This window comes from Phyllostomus hastatus, unplaced genomic scaffold (assembly GCF_019186645.2).
Source record: "Phyllostomus hastatus isolate PE091 unplaced genomic scaffold, TTU_PhHast_1.1 phas_contig_16, whole genome shotgun sequence".
NCBI lineage: Eukaryota > Metazoa > Chordata > Mammalia > Chiroptera > Phyllostomidae > Phyllostomus > Phyllostomus hastatus.
Window position 1 is genome coordinate 18,985,367 of NW_025333643.1, and position 19,467 is coordinate 19,004,833.

The 19,467-nt window shown below is 38.9% G+C and overlaps 1 protein-coding gene across 26 annotated transcripts in view; it reads right to left on the reverse strand.

The window, feature by feature from the left end:
- Positions 1-1,095: 1,095 nt before the first annotated feature.
- CADPS (calcium dependent secretion activator) overlaps positions 1,096-19,467 on the reverse strand; it is a 461,254-nt gene continuing 442,882 nt past the window's right edge. For all 26 annotated transcript variants that reach the window (XM_045832207.1, XM_045832200.1, XM_045832201.1 and 23 more), the window contains 2 exons: positions 5,524-5,628; positions 1,096-2,314 (listed from right to left, as the gene is read on the reverse strand). In XM_045832207.1, the coding sequence (XP_045688163.1) occupies positions 2,135-2,314; positions 5,524-5,628 (285 nt within the window). In that variant the 3' untranslated portion in view covers positions 1,096-2,134. The remainder of the gene's footprint in view (positions 2,315-5,523; positions 5,629-19,467) is intronic.

Here is a 19,467-nt window from a genome sequence, read left to right on the forward strand (position 1 = left end):
TGCACATTTTTAATTGTTTGTAATTGTTGCAGGAAATATGCTTCAGTTTGCAACTCAGAACATAATTCATACAAATACATTTGTAAAATTTTTGCACACTGGTTTAACTTGGTGCATTCAGCAAAGATTTTTTACATCTGAATGCTATATTACCACCATTTCTATTATCAAGTCTATGTTGGAATCTCTGGGTTCATGTTTTTAGAGAGAGTTGTGTCATGGTTGGGCAGATTACCTTACCTTTTCTGACTTCAATTTTCTCATTTACAATCAGGATAATAATAGTCCTCTCCTCTTAAGGTTGTTATAAAATTTAAATAAGGTAATATGTGCAGAATGTCTAGCAGAGCAGAACTGCTCAATAAATGGGAGTTATTCCTAAATCCCACCAAGGGCAGGTTTGTACTTGCAGACCCTGAGGATTAAACAAGAGTGGGACATGCTATTTAGAGGGCTCTAGAGAGCAATTGGTGACCATTACACCTGCTTCTACTAGAAAAAGTAGTCATTTCTCTAAAACCTCAATCAGCCCCAGGAAAGGTCAGTATGATTTAATGGCAGTCACAGATAAAACAGGTAAGGTGACACCTTGTTTGATTTCTTTCAAACCTAGGTGATTATATTGCTGACAAAGATTGGGGAATGAGAGGAGTGCTCCATATCTTAGAGAATCTTGTAAAATGCTTTAACAAATATATAAGAATCATATATAATTGGCACACACTTTGTTTGAATACAAACACTGCTGTTGAAGTGGTGCTTAAAAACAGTTTGTTGGCCTTCTCTTCATACAGGAGAAACATTTCTCTCGTTTACACTACTTTCTTGCTTAGCAAACCCTTATTTATCCTATAATGCAAGCATAATCTGCCCAACATGTCCAAATGCCCACAGATTCTGAATTAGTGGAGTCTTAAATCACGAAGTTTCAGGCTGTCTCTTGTGAAAACAAGCTCAGAGAACTCCCCACTACAACAGTTGCAAAAGCACTCTAAGAAAATTACTCCTTCCCTCCTCTTTCCATCCCTTCCTGCTTCATGTTTCAGTTCTGACTTTCAAAGGACACAAAGGAAAAAAGAACAGAAAAAGGTAATCTTTGGACATTTGAATATTTATTGAGAAGCCACAGTTTTCCACACTTTCATAACTGTAGGCTTTATATAAGGCAAAAGCAAGATGGATCCACTACTTTACACAGAAAGAAATAGCTCTGCAGAGGACCCCAGCATCGTGCAGTTACAGATCCAAGTGCAATGTACATGACAGATATAAAAATCAGTGTGGAACAAAATAATTTAAATTATGGTTACAGTCTACTGAAGGAAATATCCATATATTATTATAAACACATTTATAGTCTAGGGTTGTAATTTAAATATTCAGTTTTTTTACATACACTGTTATTGAAACATAAAAGCAAAATGTAACATGTACTAGGATAAACTCGGACAGAAGACAGTTGCTCTGAACTGTGCTTGATATCTAGAGTCATGATAGGATCATCCTTGCCATGGCAATTAAAAGGATTGATCTATTGGTATGTAGTCATCCTGTTTTGGTTAACTATAAGAATAAATAAAAGGATGGGTTAACAAGGACACCAGGGGTTCATTTTTTAGTTTTAGGGGAACAGAGAGAACCAAAAGTTGGTTGTTGGAGGCGGCTTGCTTTTTGTTTCTCAAAAACCAAAGCAGACCTATGTGTCTTAATTAAATTAATTTATTGTACTCATTTAAATAACTGGCATCCATATACATGAAACAAAGAGGTAAAAGTACTTGGTGTACTCGCCCTCACATCCATTTACTGTCAATGCATACACAGCACGTTAATGAAGCATCATTTAACTTTGCTGGTAAAAGGGATACGCCTAGCAGTTGGACTATGATTCTTCACAATCAGTATTTAAAGAATGGTGCTCTGTATTGCTGTAAACATATAGACAAGGATTGGGAAATGGTGGATTGGTAGGTCGTTTGCTAATCTTGATACCACATAGCTAAAATGGCAATTGTGTTGGTAAACATCTCATAGGCATGATAGTTGACAGGAAATTCCCTAATGGGGTTAACTAACGGACTAAGGACATGCATTGATTACGGGATCCGTCCCACAGGACGCCGGCCCAAGCATTCTAATCATCCTCTTCGTCTTCCTCATCACTGTCCTTCATGCTGATGCCCTGAAGACCTCCACCCTCACTCACGGATGCTGTGGCTTCCTCCACAGTGAGCCGGTTCCGGATGGTTTCATATGTCTTGCTGTTTAAGGTCGAGTCCAGGACTCCTTGCAATCGGAAGTCCCTGTAGGTTTTCTAAGGAGGGAAGAGATGCAGTGATCAGGGAAATCTCATTTCCATGAAGGGGAGGGAAAGGATGAAAGCACGTGTGGGGCTGAGAACATTGGCCGTCAGCTAAGTGTCACTCGTCATGCATGGTCAAATGAAAAGCCATCATGTTCAGATTTCCCTGGCACTGAAAACTGAGATTTGTTGATTGACAGAAAATGAGAAATTGTGACAGGATAAACTGTATTAGATGAGACAAAGCAAAGAACATAAGCTTGTGTTTATTCAGTTCCATAAAGGGAAATGTTCCCTAATTGTTTCGGTTGTTTTTTTTTTTGGGGGGTGGAGGGTGTCTGGTTCTTCCTCTTAGGTTATTAGAATATGATAGGCAGTATAAGGGGCTCTAAAATATAAATAATAGATCAAGTGATTACAGTATTTTGCAATTCCTGTTGCAGTCTGGTTTTTAGTATTTTTGAGGCTCATGATTGCATATCCCTCTGTCTCATTCACAAGACAGACATATGTATGTTGGTATCTGAAATGGATTAAGTGCAGCAATGATTGTGGGGAAGATGGAGCACTGAAGCCTCATCAGTATGTTGCAGGCATGTGACTCATCTCTGATCTCCTTGGGAAAGAAGTGTGTCTCTTCCGTTCACAACTTTGTGGTCTCAGGGAAGAAATCTGGCTCTTTTTCAAGATGAATGGTTTAGTATTACTGTACCACAGATTCTTTGTTCCTTCAGGCAATTTCTCTCGGATTTCCTTAGGTATCCCAGGGACTGTTTTTCTAGAAATCTCTTAGTGTTAATTGAACATGACCAGGAGCATCTGGCTGTTGTCTACTTCATAAAAAATTTTATTGAAAGAGGTCTTTCTCTAACTACAACTTTTTCTCATCACACTGCATATCATTTTAGCTACCAGTTCTGCTGTTTGTTTCTCCTATTGATGTGGGAAACTGGCTACATGGGCAAGACAAGGAATGTTAAGATACTTCAATACCACTCCCAGTGGGATTTCCATTTCTTTGTAGTCTACCTAATGCAGTCATAGTGTCACCAGTCACACTGTCAACCTTTATTAAAGGTTCTGTGTTGTAATGACTGTAGAGTTAGTGAGTGCAGTCCAGCTCAGAAAGTCCAATCACATAGGGTTATTGATAGGATGACTTCATGTCCACTTTGCTAGTTTATACCTGTTGTCCCAGCATGAGTTTTCATAGTACCTGCTTTCCCCCTTAAAATAGTCTGGTTTTGACACTAAATTAAAAGCTCATTATAATTATAGATTGAGATGCAAGCTCTCCTAGGTAGCTACCTGAACTGTGTCTTCACCTTGAAGGGGAAGGCTAGGAGGTTGAGCAAAGGTAGGTATGGTATATACCAGATACCCAAGTAGTTAACTTGATTTATTTTGTACTTTTCAATAAGTTGTTCTACTGACATTTCACATAATGCTGCCAGATATGATGAGAGAAAGAAAGGTAGAAAGCATTTGAATATTCTCTCCTTCATTCAAATTCAGCTGGACTGTATCTTGTTACTTTTTAATCCTCCACCTTGTAATATAAAAGTAGGGGCTCAACTGACATTTGTCTTATGTTGGATGGATGACTAAATGCTGCTGAATAATGAATAACTGGATGAATACATGGAGTGGATGAAGGGGCAGGAAAGAAAGTCAATAATCTTTGGATATTTGCCTTGAAGAAGGAGACTCTGGGAAATGTACTTTGTAAAGAGGTGGTAAATTCCACCTTATCCTTCTGTGTTGTGACTTTAGCTAAGCTGGACTCACTTTTGGCAAAAATGAAGGGGTTTCTTTGGCTGTGATGTTTCTCTGTATCTTCCCTGTGATTCATGTTGGTGGATATTTTTTTTTGGCAGAAGGCTAAGAATAAACCTCCCCTCTGACATATTTTTTTCTTAATATAATATTGTTAATCCCAACATTCCCAACATGGATGTGGAGATATTAGTAGTGGAAAGATATTTTAAAGTATTAAAATTAATGTTTTATTTTCATGTTTATTCAGTAGGGGTCAAACAGAAATTCACCCAAAGAGTATTTATACCCAGAAAATGGAATTCAGGTGGTCAAGCAATAATGGCTAATGAATTGCCTTAAGGAACTGAAATAAAAAAACATGTGAAAATTAGTCTGGGTCCATAGTCTGAGTGTATATATTTCTTCTTTAGGAGCTGCAGTGCATTGCTGTCTGTAACGTTCCCTGGACAGATTCTCTGTAAGATCACATGCAGATGATAATAATTCTCCTTAATTACACTCAACAGATTAGTAATTGGTTTAAGTGGGGTGGAGGACACCTTCACTGAAATGGTGCTAATCCAATGGAGCCTAAGAAGTGGGGTGGGCAGGGGTAAGGTGGGGATAGCAGGGGCAGGAGGCAGTTTGGGCAAACTGTTAAGAAATGGAAATTCAGCTACATTTTATTGTTAAAATATTTTAAAGGAGATTTTGTGCTTTGAATGAGATTTTTGCATATAAATGTTTTAAAACCTGCTATGGAGAAGTATCAAATGGAAACTGAAATGATCAAAAACGTATTTACCTCCTTCTGTGATCTTATTATTTTATGTAAACCACTGAGATTTCACGCTGAAATAATTATCATTAGTCCACAGCACACACACAAGAACAGGGGGAAAGCTACTTTCAGGGTATGTTATCTCACCTTTGTGAGTCTTTACATTGGATTCTATACATGCATTGTCAGAGAAACGATTCCAATTAGCTATGAGGACAACTTGATTTGCATCCTGATCTCAGGACATATTTAGAAATAGCTGAAGGTAAATATTTCTATTGAATCAATTGTGGCAAAATTTTATTTAATTAAACCACAAATGAAATTGGTAATTGATGTGATTAGCACAGTGGTACCAAAAGCCAGCCTTTGAAAATATAATGCAAAGGGTACACAATGGCCACTGTGCTATTTTTACACAGCAAATACATAAAGTATTTTTCCAGCCTTGATAAAGTATCAAATTATTTTTAATTAAATTTTCATTTGATGTCTGAGTAATAAACTAACCATGCATCCCAAAATCACTTCATAGGTTTTTCTTGCATGAGATACTGTTGTAGAAGTCACCTTGTTTTAAATGTAAACTCATTTTCTTTGTGTTTAGGAGGTTCTTCAGCTTGCCAATGAAATGTATTTCGGTAAGCTATTTGCAAAGAAGAATAATTATTTTTTCTTTTACCTTTACCATCCTAATTAGTGTTTTCAACTGATAAATGTGAAGCTGTAAGTCCATCCGGTCCGTCAACCAAGTGCAGATCACGTTCATGGAGCTGTTGTACCATTGCTGAAAAAAGAGACAAAAGTTCTCCAGCCAACACATCATGGAGAGTGTATAGAGCAGAGAGGGGACGGAACGCATCTGAGTGCCCTACTTTGTTCCAAGAGGAAATGAAATGGTTAAAAAGAATATGAGGGCATAGAGATCATGAACAATTATTGACATAAAATACAAGATGCCAGATCAGCCTAAAAGAGATGGGCTTGGACTTGGAAACTAAAATAGAGCTCCTCCACTATAGACATCTCACGTACCATCAATTCACAAAGATCAACATTTGCTCTTTTGATTCTCCTTTTTGTTGGTTAATTTCACTCAGTGGAGATTCAAGTCATTGTTTATTTACTAATGCCATTGTCTCACGTGCCCAGGAAGATGGGGCTTCTCCACTGAGCTAATTGATGTCACTTGCTGCTTACCTTTTGAAATATTCAGAACTTGTCTGTAAAGGACAATTCCAAGATTCATGGTTAAGAGCCTTAAAATTTAGAGCAAAGTCTACTTTCATTTTCCTTATTGGGATGTTTGGATAAAGACAATGAAGAAGAGTTTCTTTTTAATGGCCAAATTATACTCTGGGCATCTTATGTGCCCTTATGTTGGCTGTGCAATCTGTTTTAATCTTAACACAAAAAAATTATGGAAGATGAGAGAAAAAAACATCTAGAAATGAGCTCATTTCAAGCTGTTGAAATCATACTTCCCCTTAAGGGGGTTAAATTTTGCTTCTTGTCTGTGAAAAATGCTTGAAGCTGTGTCACTTTAGACTGCCACCCCTGTGGTGCAGGAAGTCTCTGGTGCGGTATAATTTTGCAGTACTGCTCATATATTCATAAATCTCACTCGGAGACATATGAACAGTGTTATGAAGTGTCAGTATGAAAAAAAATCTAATCTTTTAAACTTCACCAGGTTTCATTACGCATTGCCGCTTATACCAAACAATTTACAAATAAGATGAAAAGGTGTGGATGGACCTATATGTTTATTTATAGGGCATCTATATGAACTGGGCACAGAAGAGATGTAAAAAAAAAGAGTGGTTAGAGCATTGAGACGATGCATATTCTCATGCTAACCAACACACACATACACACAGCACACATGTATACACACACATTGCACACCAGGATTTGAAAAGCATAAATAAAAACATGTTTTTGATGGTAACTCCACCCTTTCTCACCGAAAGATCATCCAAAATCAGTTTATGCCTAACACTCACAGTTTTTCCGAAGGCTTGTTTCTGACTTAATTTCTTTAAAAAAATTAATTTGGGTTTTTACTTGCAAGGTAGAACTGCCAAGTTTCACCTTGCAAGAAACGATGGAGTCTCAGCCATGGCGTTCAGAAGCCCTCTTTGAAATCTTTCATTTTAGGCTCCTTCCTCATCAAAGCCAACTGTGGCTCTCCTTGGAGCCCAGCCGCAAACAGAGACCACATACCTCAATCAAGGCAGCACTGCAGCCTCACAGCCAACTTCTGCTCTTTTAAAGATCATGGAGGCGAAACTGTCAGTTTAGGAGCCTTCTGTCCCTCCCCAGAGAGCAGGCTTTGGGGGTGGAGATTTTTTCCTTGAGATCTGCAGTTCACTCCATGGAGGGGGGTGGTTTGACAGGTCAAGCTGCTTTAGGCATGGACAGGTTTTCCCCTCCAGGAGTGCGAACATTTAACTGAAACTTTTTTGTGGGGGGGTGGTGATTATTGGGGGTGTTTTGTCACCTCCTGCGTTGGGATTCTGGAGCTTGTGCTGTCACTGTGTCTGGGTTTGTTAAGAAGGGGTCCGGGGACTGGAATATTACTAGGTCACTGGCGTTTCTTCAGCTTTACCTTACTCGGCAGCTGGGGCTGCTCTTGTGTTCACCCTAGGCCTCAAATTCCACATTTACTGGCTGTATCTGACATGCAACGGGGGCTCAGATAACCTATTTTGAGAGTTATGAGTAAGCCTCCCCTCCTGCCCCCCAGGTCCTGGGGATGGAAGATGTCCTTCAAGGAACCTGGATGATCTCCTGGCCAAACCTACAAGCCCAGGGCCTCATGATGTGTGCATCTCAGGGACACAAAAGAGGAATGTAACACCCTGGCTTCTAGGCAGAGGCAGCATTTTGCTTTGGCTGTGACAACAGGCAAACCGGTGCTGGCTTCGATCACTGCCAGCAAGCCTTGTGCAACATGCCTTTTTCTCTTTGCTGAGAGATGTGCCACCTTCCAGGGGAAAAAACCGACCCCCACCCCTGTTTTATATGAGTAGTTCTCATTCTTGCAAATGGCATCAGAGTAGTAAAACATAAAAACAAAGAGAAAGAACACCATCAGGACTCTTTCTCTGCTGCTGAAAGGGCAGAGGGGTAGGCAATGCAGATTGCAATGGATCAGTATATCACACTTACAGATTCCCACCCCAGGAGAACAAGAAAGCCCTGGAACATCAATTCCTCCTGGATCTCACATCTAGCAAAAGAAGTGTAAAAAATGTATGATGCCCCATTGGCTACACATTTAAAGAGGCAAAAGGGAGAAGTCGCTCCTTTCTAAACCTTATGCTCAGGAGATGAAATTGGCGGCACTTTTGGACGCAGCACAGCGTTAACTTGGTTTTCCAGAAATGAGCTTAAAGGCATTTGGATGTCAGAGAAAACAGGAGTCACTGCCTTCTAGAACTTTAAAATGGTAGGGGTGAAAGTCATCTTTCATATTATCCTTTGTAGTGGAGAAGACAAAGGCACAGAGAGGTGACGCCACTTACCCAAGGTCACACAGCTAGTGACCCCAGCTCTCCAGGATTAAGCCCTGGACTGAAATAGCTGATCATTTTATCACTCCTCCCTAGGAGGCTATAATAATAGCATACTTTCATCACAGCTAATCCTGTGCATCTCTTCCCAACTCCACATTCAGAGTAGCACATTAACAGGCAGAAATAGGCCATAGTGGGAATTTTTACACTGTACAAATTGGCTAACACCACAAAGCAGGGCACCCTCCCTCCCAGAAAGCCAGTTGTTAAACATTTATCATCAGGTTACTGGGTTTCTGGGTTGTTCCTGTGTTTCCTGGTGCTGTTTATAAGGCTTTAATCAGGTTTGCTTTAAGTTGAGATTGTGGTTAACACAGCAGATTTAGGATTCTTCAAAAGTAGAAATTAATAAAACATTTTTAGTTTTCCCCATTTTGTTTTCTCTGTTGTTCTGATATGCCTTTTCCAGAGATATTCTAAAACCTGGGTAGTAAAATTTTGGTTAAACTATTCTTTGGTTAAACTAAACTATTTGGTTAAAATATTCTTTAAACTCTTAGGGATAAAAAAAATGTGAACTGATGATATGTAATAGGTATTTAAGTGTAATCATGTCTCCTTTGCTGCCTGCCCTTAATTCAGGAATATTAATTGGAAACTTCTTAAGTAAGGTTACTTTAATGTTAAAAAGGCACTGGAGAAATAAAATCCCCAGTTCCCTGGACACCTCTAAAGTATGCCTTCTGGGGATAATTCTAAAGGGTTTTACAGTTGGAACCAAAAAGAATGCCCATCATAGCTGTGGCCTGAAGGACAATAGGGCCCTTGGAAAGTTGAGGACTTCTCTAGAAGACACAATCAGTTCTGAAGGCTCTAAGAGGAGCTGGAAGGCTGATCTAAAACTTTGTCATTTAATTCTTCTTTCTTCCATTCTACAATGTAGTCATTAAGAGCATAGACCTTACCTGCCTTTTGCTTGGGTTTGTGATCTTGGATAGGTTACTTATATTTTCAGAGACTCAATTTCCTGATTTAAAAAATGGGGATTAGCTGGCCTTTCATAGGCTTTTTCATGACTTAATGAAGTAAGGTGGGTAAATCTCCTCTCACAGCACATGATAAGGCTTCAGTAAATGTTTCCTCCATGAACATCACCATCATCACCATTGCCATCACCTCCCTCCTCTTCTCTCACTTTCCCTCCCTCATTCCCCAAGGATACCAGGAGACAAGGGAGAAAACAGAGCAAGTGACCAGAAGAGCCACGTGGTGGAGGAGGAAATGACTCCTAACTGAGTATCTCTGGAATTGGATGCATCAGTCTTAAAGGACATTAAGCAATGCAAATTCTGTTGTAAACTTGTTTTGTTGTAGATCATCAACAAAACCTACAAAACCATCCTAGGAGAATTTTAAAGCATAGTTTAAATTATTCTGACCTAGATTTAAATATTGGATTAAAAGGATTTAGACAAACAATGAATGATTTCTCAAACCCTGCATGGGTAAATTACAGCTTCATCTTGGGTTACCCCCATTAGCGGAGTAAACTCAAGCAAGCTACTTAACACTCTGACTCTCACTTTCATCTTGGGGTTAATACCAGTACCTACTTCACAGGTTTACTATAGGCATTAAAAGAGATAATTGCTTTATGTGAAGTGCCTAGCAGAGTGATGGTCACATAGTAAGTACTCAATAAAATTTAGCCACTTTTGTTATTATTATACCCAGAAATATAACAGACATAAGTACTTTCATTATACAACAAAATAAATTTTCTTGATTTATATCTAGTAGAAGCTTAGGTAATTAATATGCAGATATATTCAAGTCACAGATTCTGCCCTGCAAACACACAAGCTTCACACAGAGCAATTCTCACACACAACATATCTCTTCTACAATATCAAGGTTCACTATAACCAGGATTAGAGTGAAGTAAGTGAAGCAGGATTTTGCAAGTGCAGGATTGGATACTATCTTTAATTAATATTGTGATATTTTGTTCATCATGGATTTTTGCCATTCATTCAGATTTTTAAAATGCTATGTTAAAATATTATTTTTCTTGACTACTGTATTTCTTAAAACTGAGAGGTTTCAAAATTTTGCATCTGAGAAGTGACTCCTGTTCTTTTCTCTAATCCCTACCCTTGAGTTCACTGTTCCCTTGGAAACTTTATCTAGTGGAAAGGCTGAAAGGTTGACAGATAAGATAAATAATTTGCATCTCATTGGACAATATGGAGTTCACAGAAAATGGACTTTCACTTAGATTTGGACGATCCCTAATCAACAAGATGGAACATTACTACAGTGGCCATGGCCACCTCCACCTAGATGAGTCGAAATGCCAGACTCCCATCCTGATGCTAATTTGATGTCCTAAAGAGACCTTACTGTTAATGATTCATTTGTGTTCAGTGCAAGCCGCATATCACACATGAGTGGCATTGGAAACAAGGAATAGAGGCTGAAAAGAAGTAGAACTATTCATTGCACTTTCCTACTCAGTAATCACGAGGGTAACTTACCCCTTAACTTAGGAAACCCTAGTTAGACCAGACCATTCTGTAAGATTTCAGTATACTGTTTTACACAAAGTACTATTTCACACAAGGTTCCTAATACACACACATGCCCCACACAATTAATAAAAATAGCTACCAAGTTATTGAATACTGAGTCCTTACAATTTGTAGACACTATGCAGAGCATTCTACAAGCATTACATAGGTTAATTATCAAGCTGGCCTCTGAAGAGGTTGACACTATTAACAGCCCCATAAAAAAGGAGGCATAGATAAGTTAAATAAGTAATGGTTTATATAGAAACAGCTCTAGTTCTCAAAGTTTCCTTAGCAAAGTCACTCAGCTCAGAACTTCTCAAAGAAAAAGTGTGTGGGTAGGAGAATGCTGTAGAACATGTCTCAGAGCCTAAGTTCAGTGGTATTGAAAAGATTCTATTTTTTATGGGCTTGGAAAGTCACTAAGCCCAGTGTGGGGAGTGAAGGGGATTCCCATGGAAAAACACTCAAAGTGTTAAAGAACTGATGGCTGAGAGTCAACCATTACTGACTCTTAAAGGATGTGATTAGAAAAAGTAGGATGGGGATGAGGGATGCTATTTTGTAGTTAAAATCAACATATTTCTTCTTCTCCCCTGTAGCCCTGCCTGGCTTCCTATTTTTTTTTAAGTTGGTAACTCAGCATTTACTACTGAGAAAAGGTTAGAAAATTCTCACTGTGGGCGCTTTGAGTTTTCAAGAAGAAATATGATTAGAACAGTTGCCTTTATCACAATGGATTGAATTTACCTAACAGAGTTTTGGAGATAAGAAAAGTTCTAACATTGATAAAAATTTCAGTTTCTGAAATTATACATCATAAGCTTTAAAATTATCAGTGAATAGGGAGAAAAAATAGAGTCTTGGGAAAATTTAGTTTCATGTAAAATTAAAGAAGATGTCATCAATGTGTACTATAAGAAACAATTTTAGCCTAAATCTAATGAAAGTAGTCTAGTGCATAACTCAGTTCTTTCTGTGTTGCTTTTTTCTCTAAAGAACAATTTTTTGAAGTGAGACATACATTCCATAGTGTATCACTTTTAGGAAAACACCTGCACACATACACATACTCCCAATAAGACATATTTCCCCATGCTTATAAACGAGGGCAATATTTAGGCCAGTATCATAAAAATGAGCTCTTTTAGAAATTATGGTATTTTTTTTACCATAAGGACCAATAATTATACCATGCAACACACTTTTTTTTTATTAAAATCTTGTGACTCAGTTCAATATAACTTAACCGTGCATGGGTTGAAATTCACAAAAATATAAGTTCTCTTGTTAGTTCATTTCTAAATATGTATGTCCTTTGAAACTGGCATGTTCAAGGCATATATGCCAGGCAGAACAAGCACTAAATGCCTGTAGAGTTCATTTCTAAACTCTAAACAGGTGAGTCTTTATTATCATCTGTAGTCTCACTTCACAGATGAGGAAACAGGCTCAGAGAAGCAAAGTGGTCTAGCAGCTAGCAAGAGGTGGAGCCTGGACTCAAGAGCTGAGAGGCAGTGCAGCCTAGTGGCTTAAAGAATGAACTTGAACCAGGACTCTCCCGTGTTTGAATCTTCATAAAACCCTTAACCTCTCTGGTCTCACTTTTCTTATCTGTTAAATGGGATTAATTAAGAACTACTAAGGGTTCTTGTGGGGATTAAATGAGTTACTATTTGTGGAGTGTTTACAACAGTGCTAGGCATATACCAGCTATAATTATCTGAACCACACTATCCTATCCTGTATCATGAATAAGAAAACACATCTTCCAAAGTATGAGTTATTCAGGGTTGTGCAAAGCTCTGAGCAGCTTCTATTCTTCTGAAAATGTTTGAGCAAACAGGCAATTTGTAACCTTTGGGTAATCAACCTGTATTTCTGGACTGAAAAAACACAGTGAATGCTGGAGGGGTTTTATCTATTCTTTGGAAAGTACCCTTTCTCCAACCCAGCACAGCCACACTTCAGAAAAATTGCCTCATCACCTTGCCTAGAGTGTTTAAGGAAGAAAGGACATTTTGTTTGTTGGCAAGGAGTCAAAGAGGAAGATAATACTTTGACCACACCCATGTGACTAAGTTCTTCACTTTGCTTTTTGTGACCAAAGTAAGTTATAATTAGGAAAAAACCCCACAACCTATTTCAATTGCTATATTGAAATACTGTAATGAAATCTTTTACGTTTGAAACTTTCAATGCATATTTCTTCCTTACAATTTGGGTAATTTAAGAGCATGTGAAAAGCACCATCCAGGGTTTTTTTACACTACTACCAAAGTACCATAGCTTCGTTCAACCAAGCCGCAATTCCACAGCCAGGTCTCTCAGGTCTAAGTACTGCCAGAATTATAGTTGTATTCAGTGTTCTAATTCAGACTCAGAGAGGGTGTGATTAAGGAACCCGGGCATGTTCAAGTTATCTATACCAAGTGGGAAAAGCACTGAAGGAGTGCATGCAAGTTTCAGGATTTGTCAAAGCTTCCCAAAGGGCTTATCTAAAAGGGTGTATCATCTGAGTGCTTTTAAAAATGAGTACATAGTTGAAATATACAATCTTCTGTCTTATTTGATTTACCAAAACAACTGCTCCTAGAAATGGGTATTTCCCAGTCACAGCTTCAGGACGCTCAGCTAAGAGCACAAAGACACCAAAAATAACCAGAACTAAAATCAGTGGATAGAGATAATCAGAATGACCTTCTAGGTTGAGCCAAATGTTTTTTACAGTTGAGGGAGGTTTTTTTTCCCCCAACATCTGTAATTCTTTAAGTGCCTAAAACCCCATATCTTAAAAGTCTTTGCAAAACTGTCTTACTGCTGTGGCTCCTCAAGGTTCTAAACTCTGGATTGCATCCCCTGAAAGTAATGCAATCCAGACTGCTGGATAAGGCAGGGGTCCCTTGTGGAAAACTTTGGTCCTGGAGACTAGAGTTATCTATAACTTGGAGCTGAGATTATTCAGCTATGCTTTTGCCTTTAGCATCTTCTTCTTAGGGAGAGACAGAGCAAACAAAATATAATTTTTTAAAACTTGATTTAAATTGTTACTGCTTGACATTTTTGCTTCTTCTGCAGGAACATGTATAGAATTTAGCATTTAGGAGCAATATTATTTGAACCTCCTTAGAAAGGGCCCAAGTAATACTTTAATATTCTCTTACTAAAATAAGTAGTTATCTATTCAGTACCAAATTGCAACTTTCTAAACCTGAAATGCAGAGAAATAGCAAACAACAAGTGTTTTAGTGTTGAGATTTCATATGAATGATCAAAATGATGAGTCCATACTTAAACTCCTGACTTGATGCACTGCAGTATTCTAACCCAAGTCAGTCTTATGACTATCAGTTGCCTGTGGAAAAATATAAGAGAAGTAACAGTACTAAATGGCCCTTTCTGAAAGCAAATCAAGCAGGAGAGATTAATTCAAAGCTAAGCTCCTGGGAGTCCCTCTCTGGAAGATACATTCTTTGTTTTTTTAAATGGTTTGATTAACTTGTTGGCAGTCTTAGTAAGCTATCCAAGCTAACCAAAGGCAGACTAGAAACTGGTCTATTGCCTCTGCATTGAACAGACTGTATGAAACCCAACAAGTTCTAAATGCCCAATCCCATGTTTCAATATAGTAAGTGGTTACCTGTAAGGAGATGTGATGGTCTCTGAAAGGCTTTCTTTCCTAATACTTTCCAGTAGTTACTGTTGGAAGCAGTGTACCATCTCTCAATGAGAAAACTAAGTCAAAAATCAACTCATAGATATTTACCTAAGGACAGGAAGGTACTAATATTTTCTAAAGCAGAAGCACAAAAGTGAATATTCAATTGTGAATGTTATATCAACTCAAACGCTGACACAACACTTCCACCATTTCCACAACCCAAGTAAATGTTATTATAAGAAGACAGAGATCCAGCTTTTGAGTATTGCCTCAAAAGAAATTGAAAGCAGTATCTTGAAGAGGTATTTGCACATCCATAGTCATAACAGCACTATTTATAATAGCCAAAAGGTGGAAGCCACATAATTGTCCATTGGCAGATGGATGGATAAACAAAAGGTGCTATATACACACAATGGAGTATTATTCAGCCTTAAAAAGGAAGAAACTACTGTCATATGCAACATGGAGTAAACTTAAGGATAGTATTCCAGTGATCAAAAGGCAAATATAGCATGATTCCACTTATATGAGGCATCTGGAATAATCAAATTCAGAGAAACAGAAAATAGAAAGGTGGTTGCCAGGGCCTAGGGTGCAGAACACGGGAGTTCTTGTTGAATGGGCACAGTGTTTCAGTTTTGCAAGATGAAAAGGGTTCTGGAGATTGGTTGCACAACAGTGTAAATATACCTAACACTACTGAAGCGTATGCTTTGAAATGGTTAACATGTTAAATTTTATGTTTACTTTACCACAGTTAAAAAAAACAGGAAATGAAAAAATCACTTTCCATACTGGAAAGGAAATTTTCTTACGAAATCTCGGTTATGTAGCAATGTACATATTCTAATCTGGAAACACAACTGTGTTTCACAAAATGCCAAAAAATTCATTTTAAAATGAACGTGGGCATTTTCTTTAATAGCAAGACTGATACAATTTCTCAGGGCCGAATTTTGAGACTGAAGAACAAAGAACAAATCTGGTAGCATTTGCTCAGCCATTTATTTGGTTTATTTAAAACATTCCACAGGGCCAACATTTCTAAATCTGTGAAATAGAATTAAATGAAACCCAAAGATGAGGACTGAGAATCCTTATAGAGAATTAGGCCCAAACAACAAAGAGGATGCATTTTTCACACTGTGTGACACATTACCTCATGTTTTCACAGAGACTGGCTCTCACTGGCCCCCATCCTTGATAGTCCAAGCACAGATTTGATCAGGCAGCCCTCAGCCATGACACCCCTGTTTCTCTGCCCAAAAGAGCAGCAGCTCCCTACCCAGGATTATTCCCACCACCACAGACTTATTAAGGTTTGAAATACATGTTCGGGAAGCCCTTATTTTAAGAAACCATTAAGTAGAATTAGGCTAATAAGGTGAGGCGGGCAAAGCTTTTGCCCTTTTGCTGAGAAATAACTCCTACGTGGAGCAGTTATACTAATAAAAATCAAGTATTTCTTGAATGTTTTGAAATGATCTTTGCACCCAGCTTGGCAATTAACACTGCCCCACGGAGGAACATTTACTACCCAGGCTAAGGGGGATTAATCCCCATGTTCACTTCACCTATGTCTTCCTTCAGGGAAAATACAGAATGAGGCTTTGGGCAGGGAACAGAATTTTTCCCTGGGAATTTCACAGGAGGCTTAATTCCCTTGCCACCTCAGAGGGTGGCAAAGTGCACAGGAAGGACTGGGTGCTCCCTGCCGGACCCAAATAGAGACCCAGGCCAAGGATTTTCTTGGGCCTACCTGTTCTTGACCTTGAGGAAGGTTAGAAAGGTGTTTCTTTAGATGGGCCTTTTCTCCTGAGGGGCTTTTCTCTGCTAGCCCCAACCCCACTCTCCTCCTCACAGTAGCTATTCATGGGCTTTCAGGTGGGCCAGCAGCAATAGATCTGCCACCTCCATGCCTGGGCAGGAAGTGACCTCTGGGCAAAAAGGGGGCATGGACCCTCCTGTCGACATTTTGTCTCCTTGAAAACACCCCAGCTGGTGGCCCGAGGAACAGACTTAATTTCTTTTCATTCTCTGCCCACCCTCCTCACCCCATACATCTTTCCCCTTTTCTCTAGATGCAAACATACAACATGTAACATAAAGTTGCCGAAATAGCAATCTTGTCTCTGAATATATAAATTGCAAAAATTGATATGAATAAATCTGCAAGTAGCACACTGATTGTGGCACATTTTATCAAAAAACGGTGCTCGGGTGGTGGTGGCTGGGGAGGGGGTGGTGTCATTACACGTACAGAAAAACATCTGCAAACTCCCAGTTTCTTTACTTAGAACTGAATGGAGGCATGACCTCCTGTTCCTTGCCATGAACTCTGAGTTCACACTCATATTTTACATGTTACAGGAAGCCACAGCTCGCCCCAGGGGTGCTGCAAACAGACACGCAGAAGCCAGATGCAGCTCCCTCCCCATGCTCCTTAATGCACCTGAAGAAGCCGGCAACTCGACATTCAAAAGCTGACATGCTCACAGCTTAAGGTCACTTCAGATTTTGTAAAGAGGAGGACAAAACCAGGAATGCTTCTAGGGCTGGGCTGTCAGCGGGGAGGCGGAGGGATTACAAGAAACCTGTGACTCTGCCTCTTTCTGCCTTTGCTGGTAGTTTTTTTGTGTGTGAACAAGTGCCATACAACAGATTGAGCCTCGTATAAAGGCCTGAGACTGTGCAAGGGCTCCCCGCTGGGCCTCAGCTGTGCTTGCAATTAGCAATAGGCACGGAGTGATTATTGTTGGGGTAGTGGATGGCAATGAGAAGTGACAAGTTTTATGGGGGAAGTTGGGAGTGGGGATGCTCTGCAAGTTTTTCTTTCTTTCTCCTTTCTTTCTTTTTTTCTTGTTCTGCAAAAACCCTTCCTTGGGAGGCTGCAACCTTCTATTTCAGTGAAAGCTGTTTTTCCCTCTTCGTCATTCAAAAGAGCCTTAGCGAAATTGTTGAAAGAATATTTTTCTCGGTGCTTTAGAATGTGGGTTTTCTAGGTCAGAGCTTCCTTGCTGCCCCATTTAATGTCAGAAATACCCATTTGCCTCAAATTAGCAGAGATCTTGGAGCTAAGGGCAGGAGATTAAGCATACAAAATTACTCAGCAGGTGATGGTGGGGTGGATTTGGGGGTTGAGAAGTCTTTAAAACTGACTACAAGACATTATATACTTCTGACAAAAGAACATAGTAATCCTACCTGCTTGCTTTAACCACTGTTGTTTGCCTATTATTATGTGCTTTAATGCTCATGAGAGCAAAACTATTGCTGATACTACTCAATTACCATAGTAACTCACACCAGTGACCTCTTATCGCAGGGCTCCCAGCCCAGCTGAACCAATCCAGAGTTTGTGTCTTTTTATTTATTTAAATGGTGACATAAACTTGGACTGGAAAGCTCTAGAGAGAGGCTACTCCTCTCTTTGTCCAGGATAATAACTTGTTTTGAAATTTTGAGTAAGGGCCTTTCACCTTTAGAATCCAAGGTGGTTCTGAAGTTTGTGAATTCCAGGCCGTGGGACGCCTTCAGAGACATTATGAAGACACAGAACAATGCCCACTAAAAAGCAAACAGCATGTGTGCATCAAAGGCCAGTGGCCTCCCAACTGTGGGCAAAGTCCTGTACCCCTTGAGCCTTCAGCTACTATCTCCAAAGTTTGGGAGGAAAATTGAAGGCTCTTTTGGGGAACATTTACTATTTTGTAATATCAGTTGGGCTAAAGGTAGAGAGGACCTACCTTTACTACTCAGAGACTACTCAGGGGTATTTGGTTGCAAGTTTTTTAAAGAAAATAAAAGTGACACCAGTGTAAACTTTTCCAGCCCTGCATTTTTAACTGACCTGTGGATGGAATACATATAGGCATAGTGTACACTGTGTCTGAAGGGTATTGGTGATTCAGAGCCGTAGTGTTATATTAAGATATGCAGTGCTCTGAGAAGTCCTGCGGTAAAACAAACAAACAAACAAAAAACCCTTCATTTAACTTTGCTTTGTATTTTCCACATGTACTTGACTGAAAAAACACTTTTCCTTTAACAGGAACCTAAACAACAAAACAAAGAAGCAAGCAAAATATAACCAAAGACACTGAAATAGAGGACAGGCTGACAGTGACCACAGGGGAGAGAAGAGGGAATTTCAGGGGACATTGGGAAGGGTTCACGGGAACAAACTTAAGGGACACATGGTCAAAAACTAGGGGGAGGGTGGTAATGGGAGGGACGTGGGAGGGGTGGAAGGGGGGGCTGGACTGGGAGTAAAAAGGAGAAAAGTGTATTTGAACAATGATTAAAATAAAATAAAATAAAAGAAAAACCACTTTTCCTGAGCCACCTATTAATATCTGTTAGGGTACTTATATTCCACTGAATTCACTTTTGAAAAAATTTCCATAGTGACAATAATAAGAACTAGCAATAATAATAAGATAAATAAAATAAAAGTTAGCAATAAAAATAATGAGTAAACATTCAGTGAGCACTTATATGTCAGGTATTAGTCTAAGCAGTTTATATAAATCAGACTTGAATTCTCCTAACCACTTCAAGATATAGTTACTTTTTAAGTCCCATTTTACATTTCTGTATAGTATGTAATAGTTATATGAATTTGTTCTTTATGAAAAAGAGAGAAAGGGAAACATAACTAGCCACATGTAATAAAATGGCTTGAAATTTTCATTGTATTTTTCCTGCTTCTGAATCACCAGAGATCCTGAAGCCCAGGGACTCCTTAAATAACTATTTTTTTCCTATAACGTCATGCCCTATTTAATATTAAGTTAAATAAGGAGTGAGGCATAACTTCCTGCAAAATCCTCCTACCTTTGAAGTTAAGGTACCCAAAGAACAAAATATAC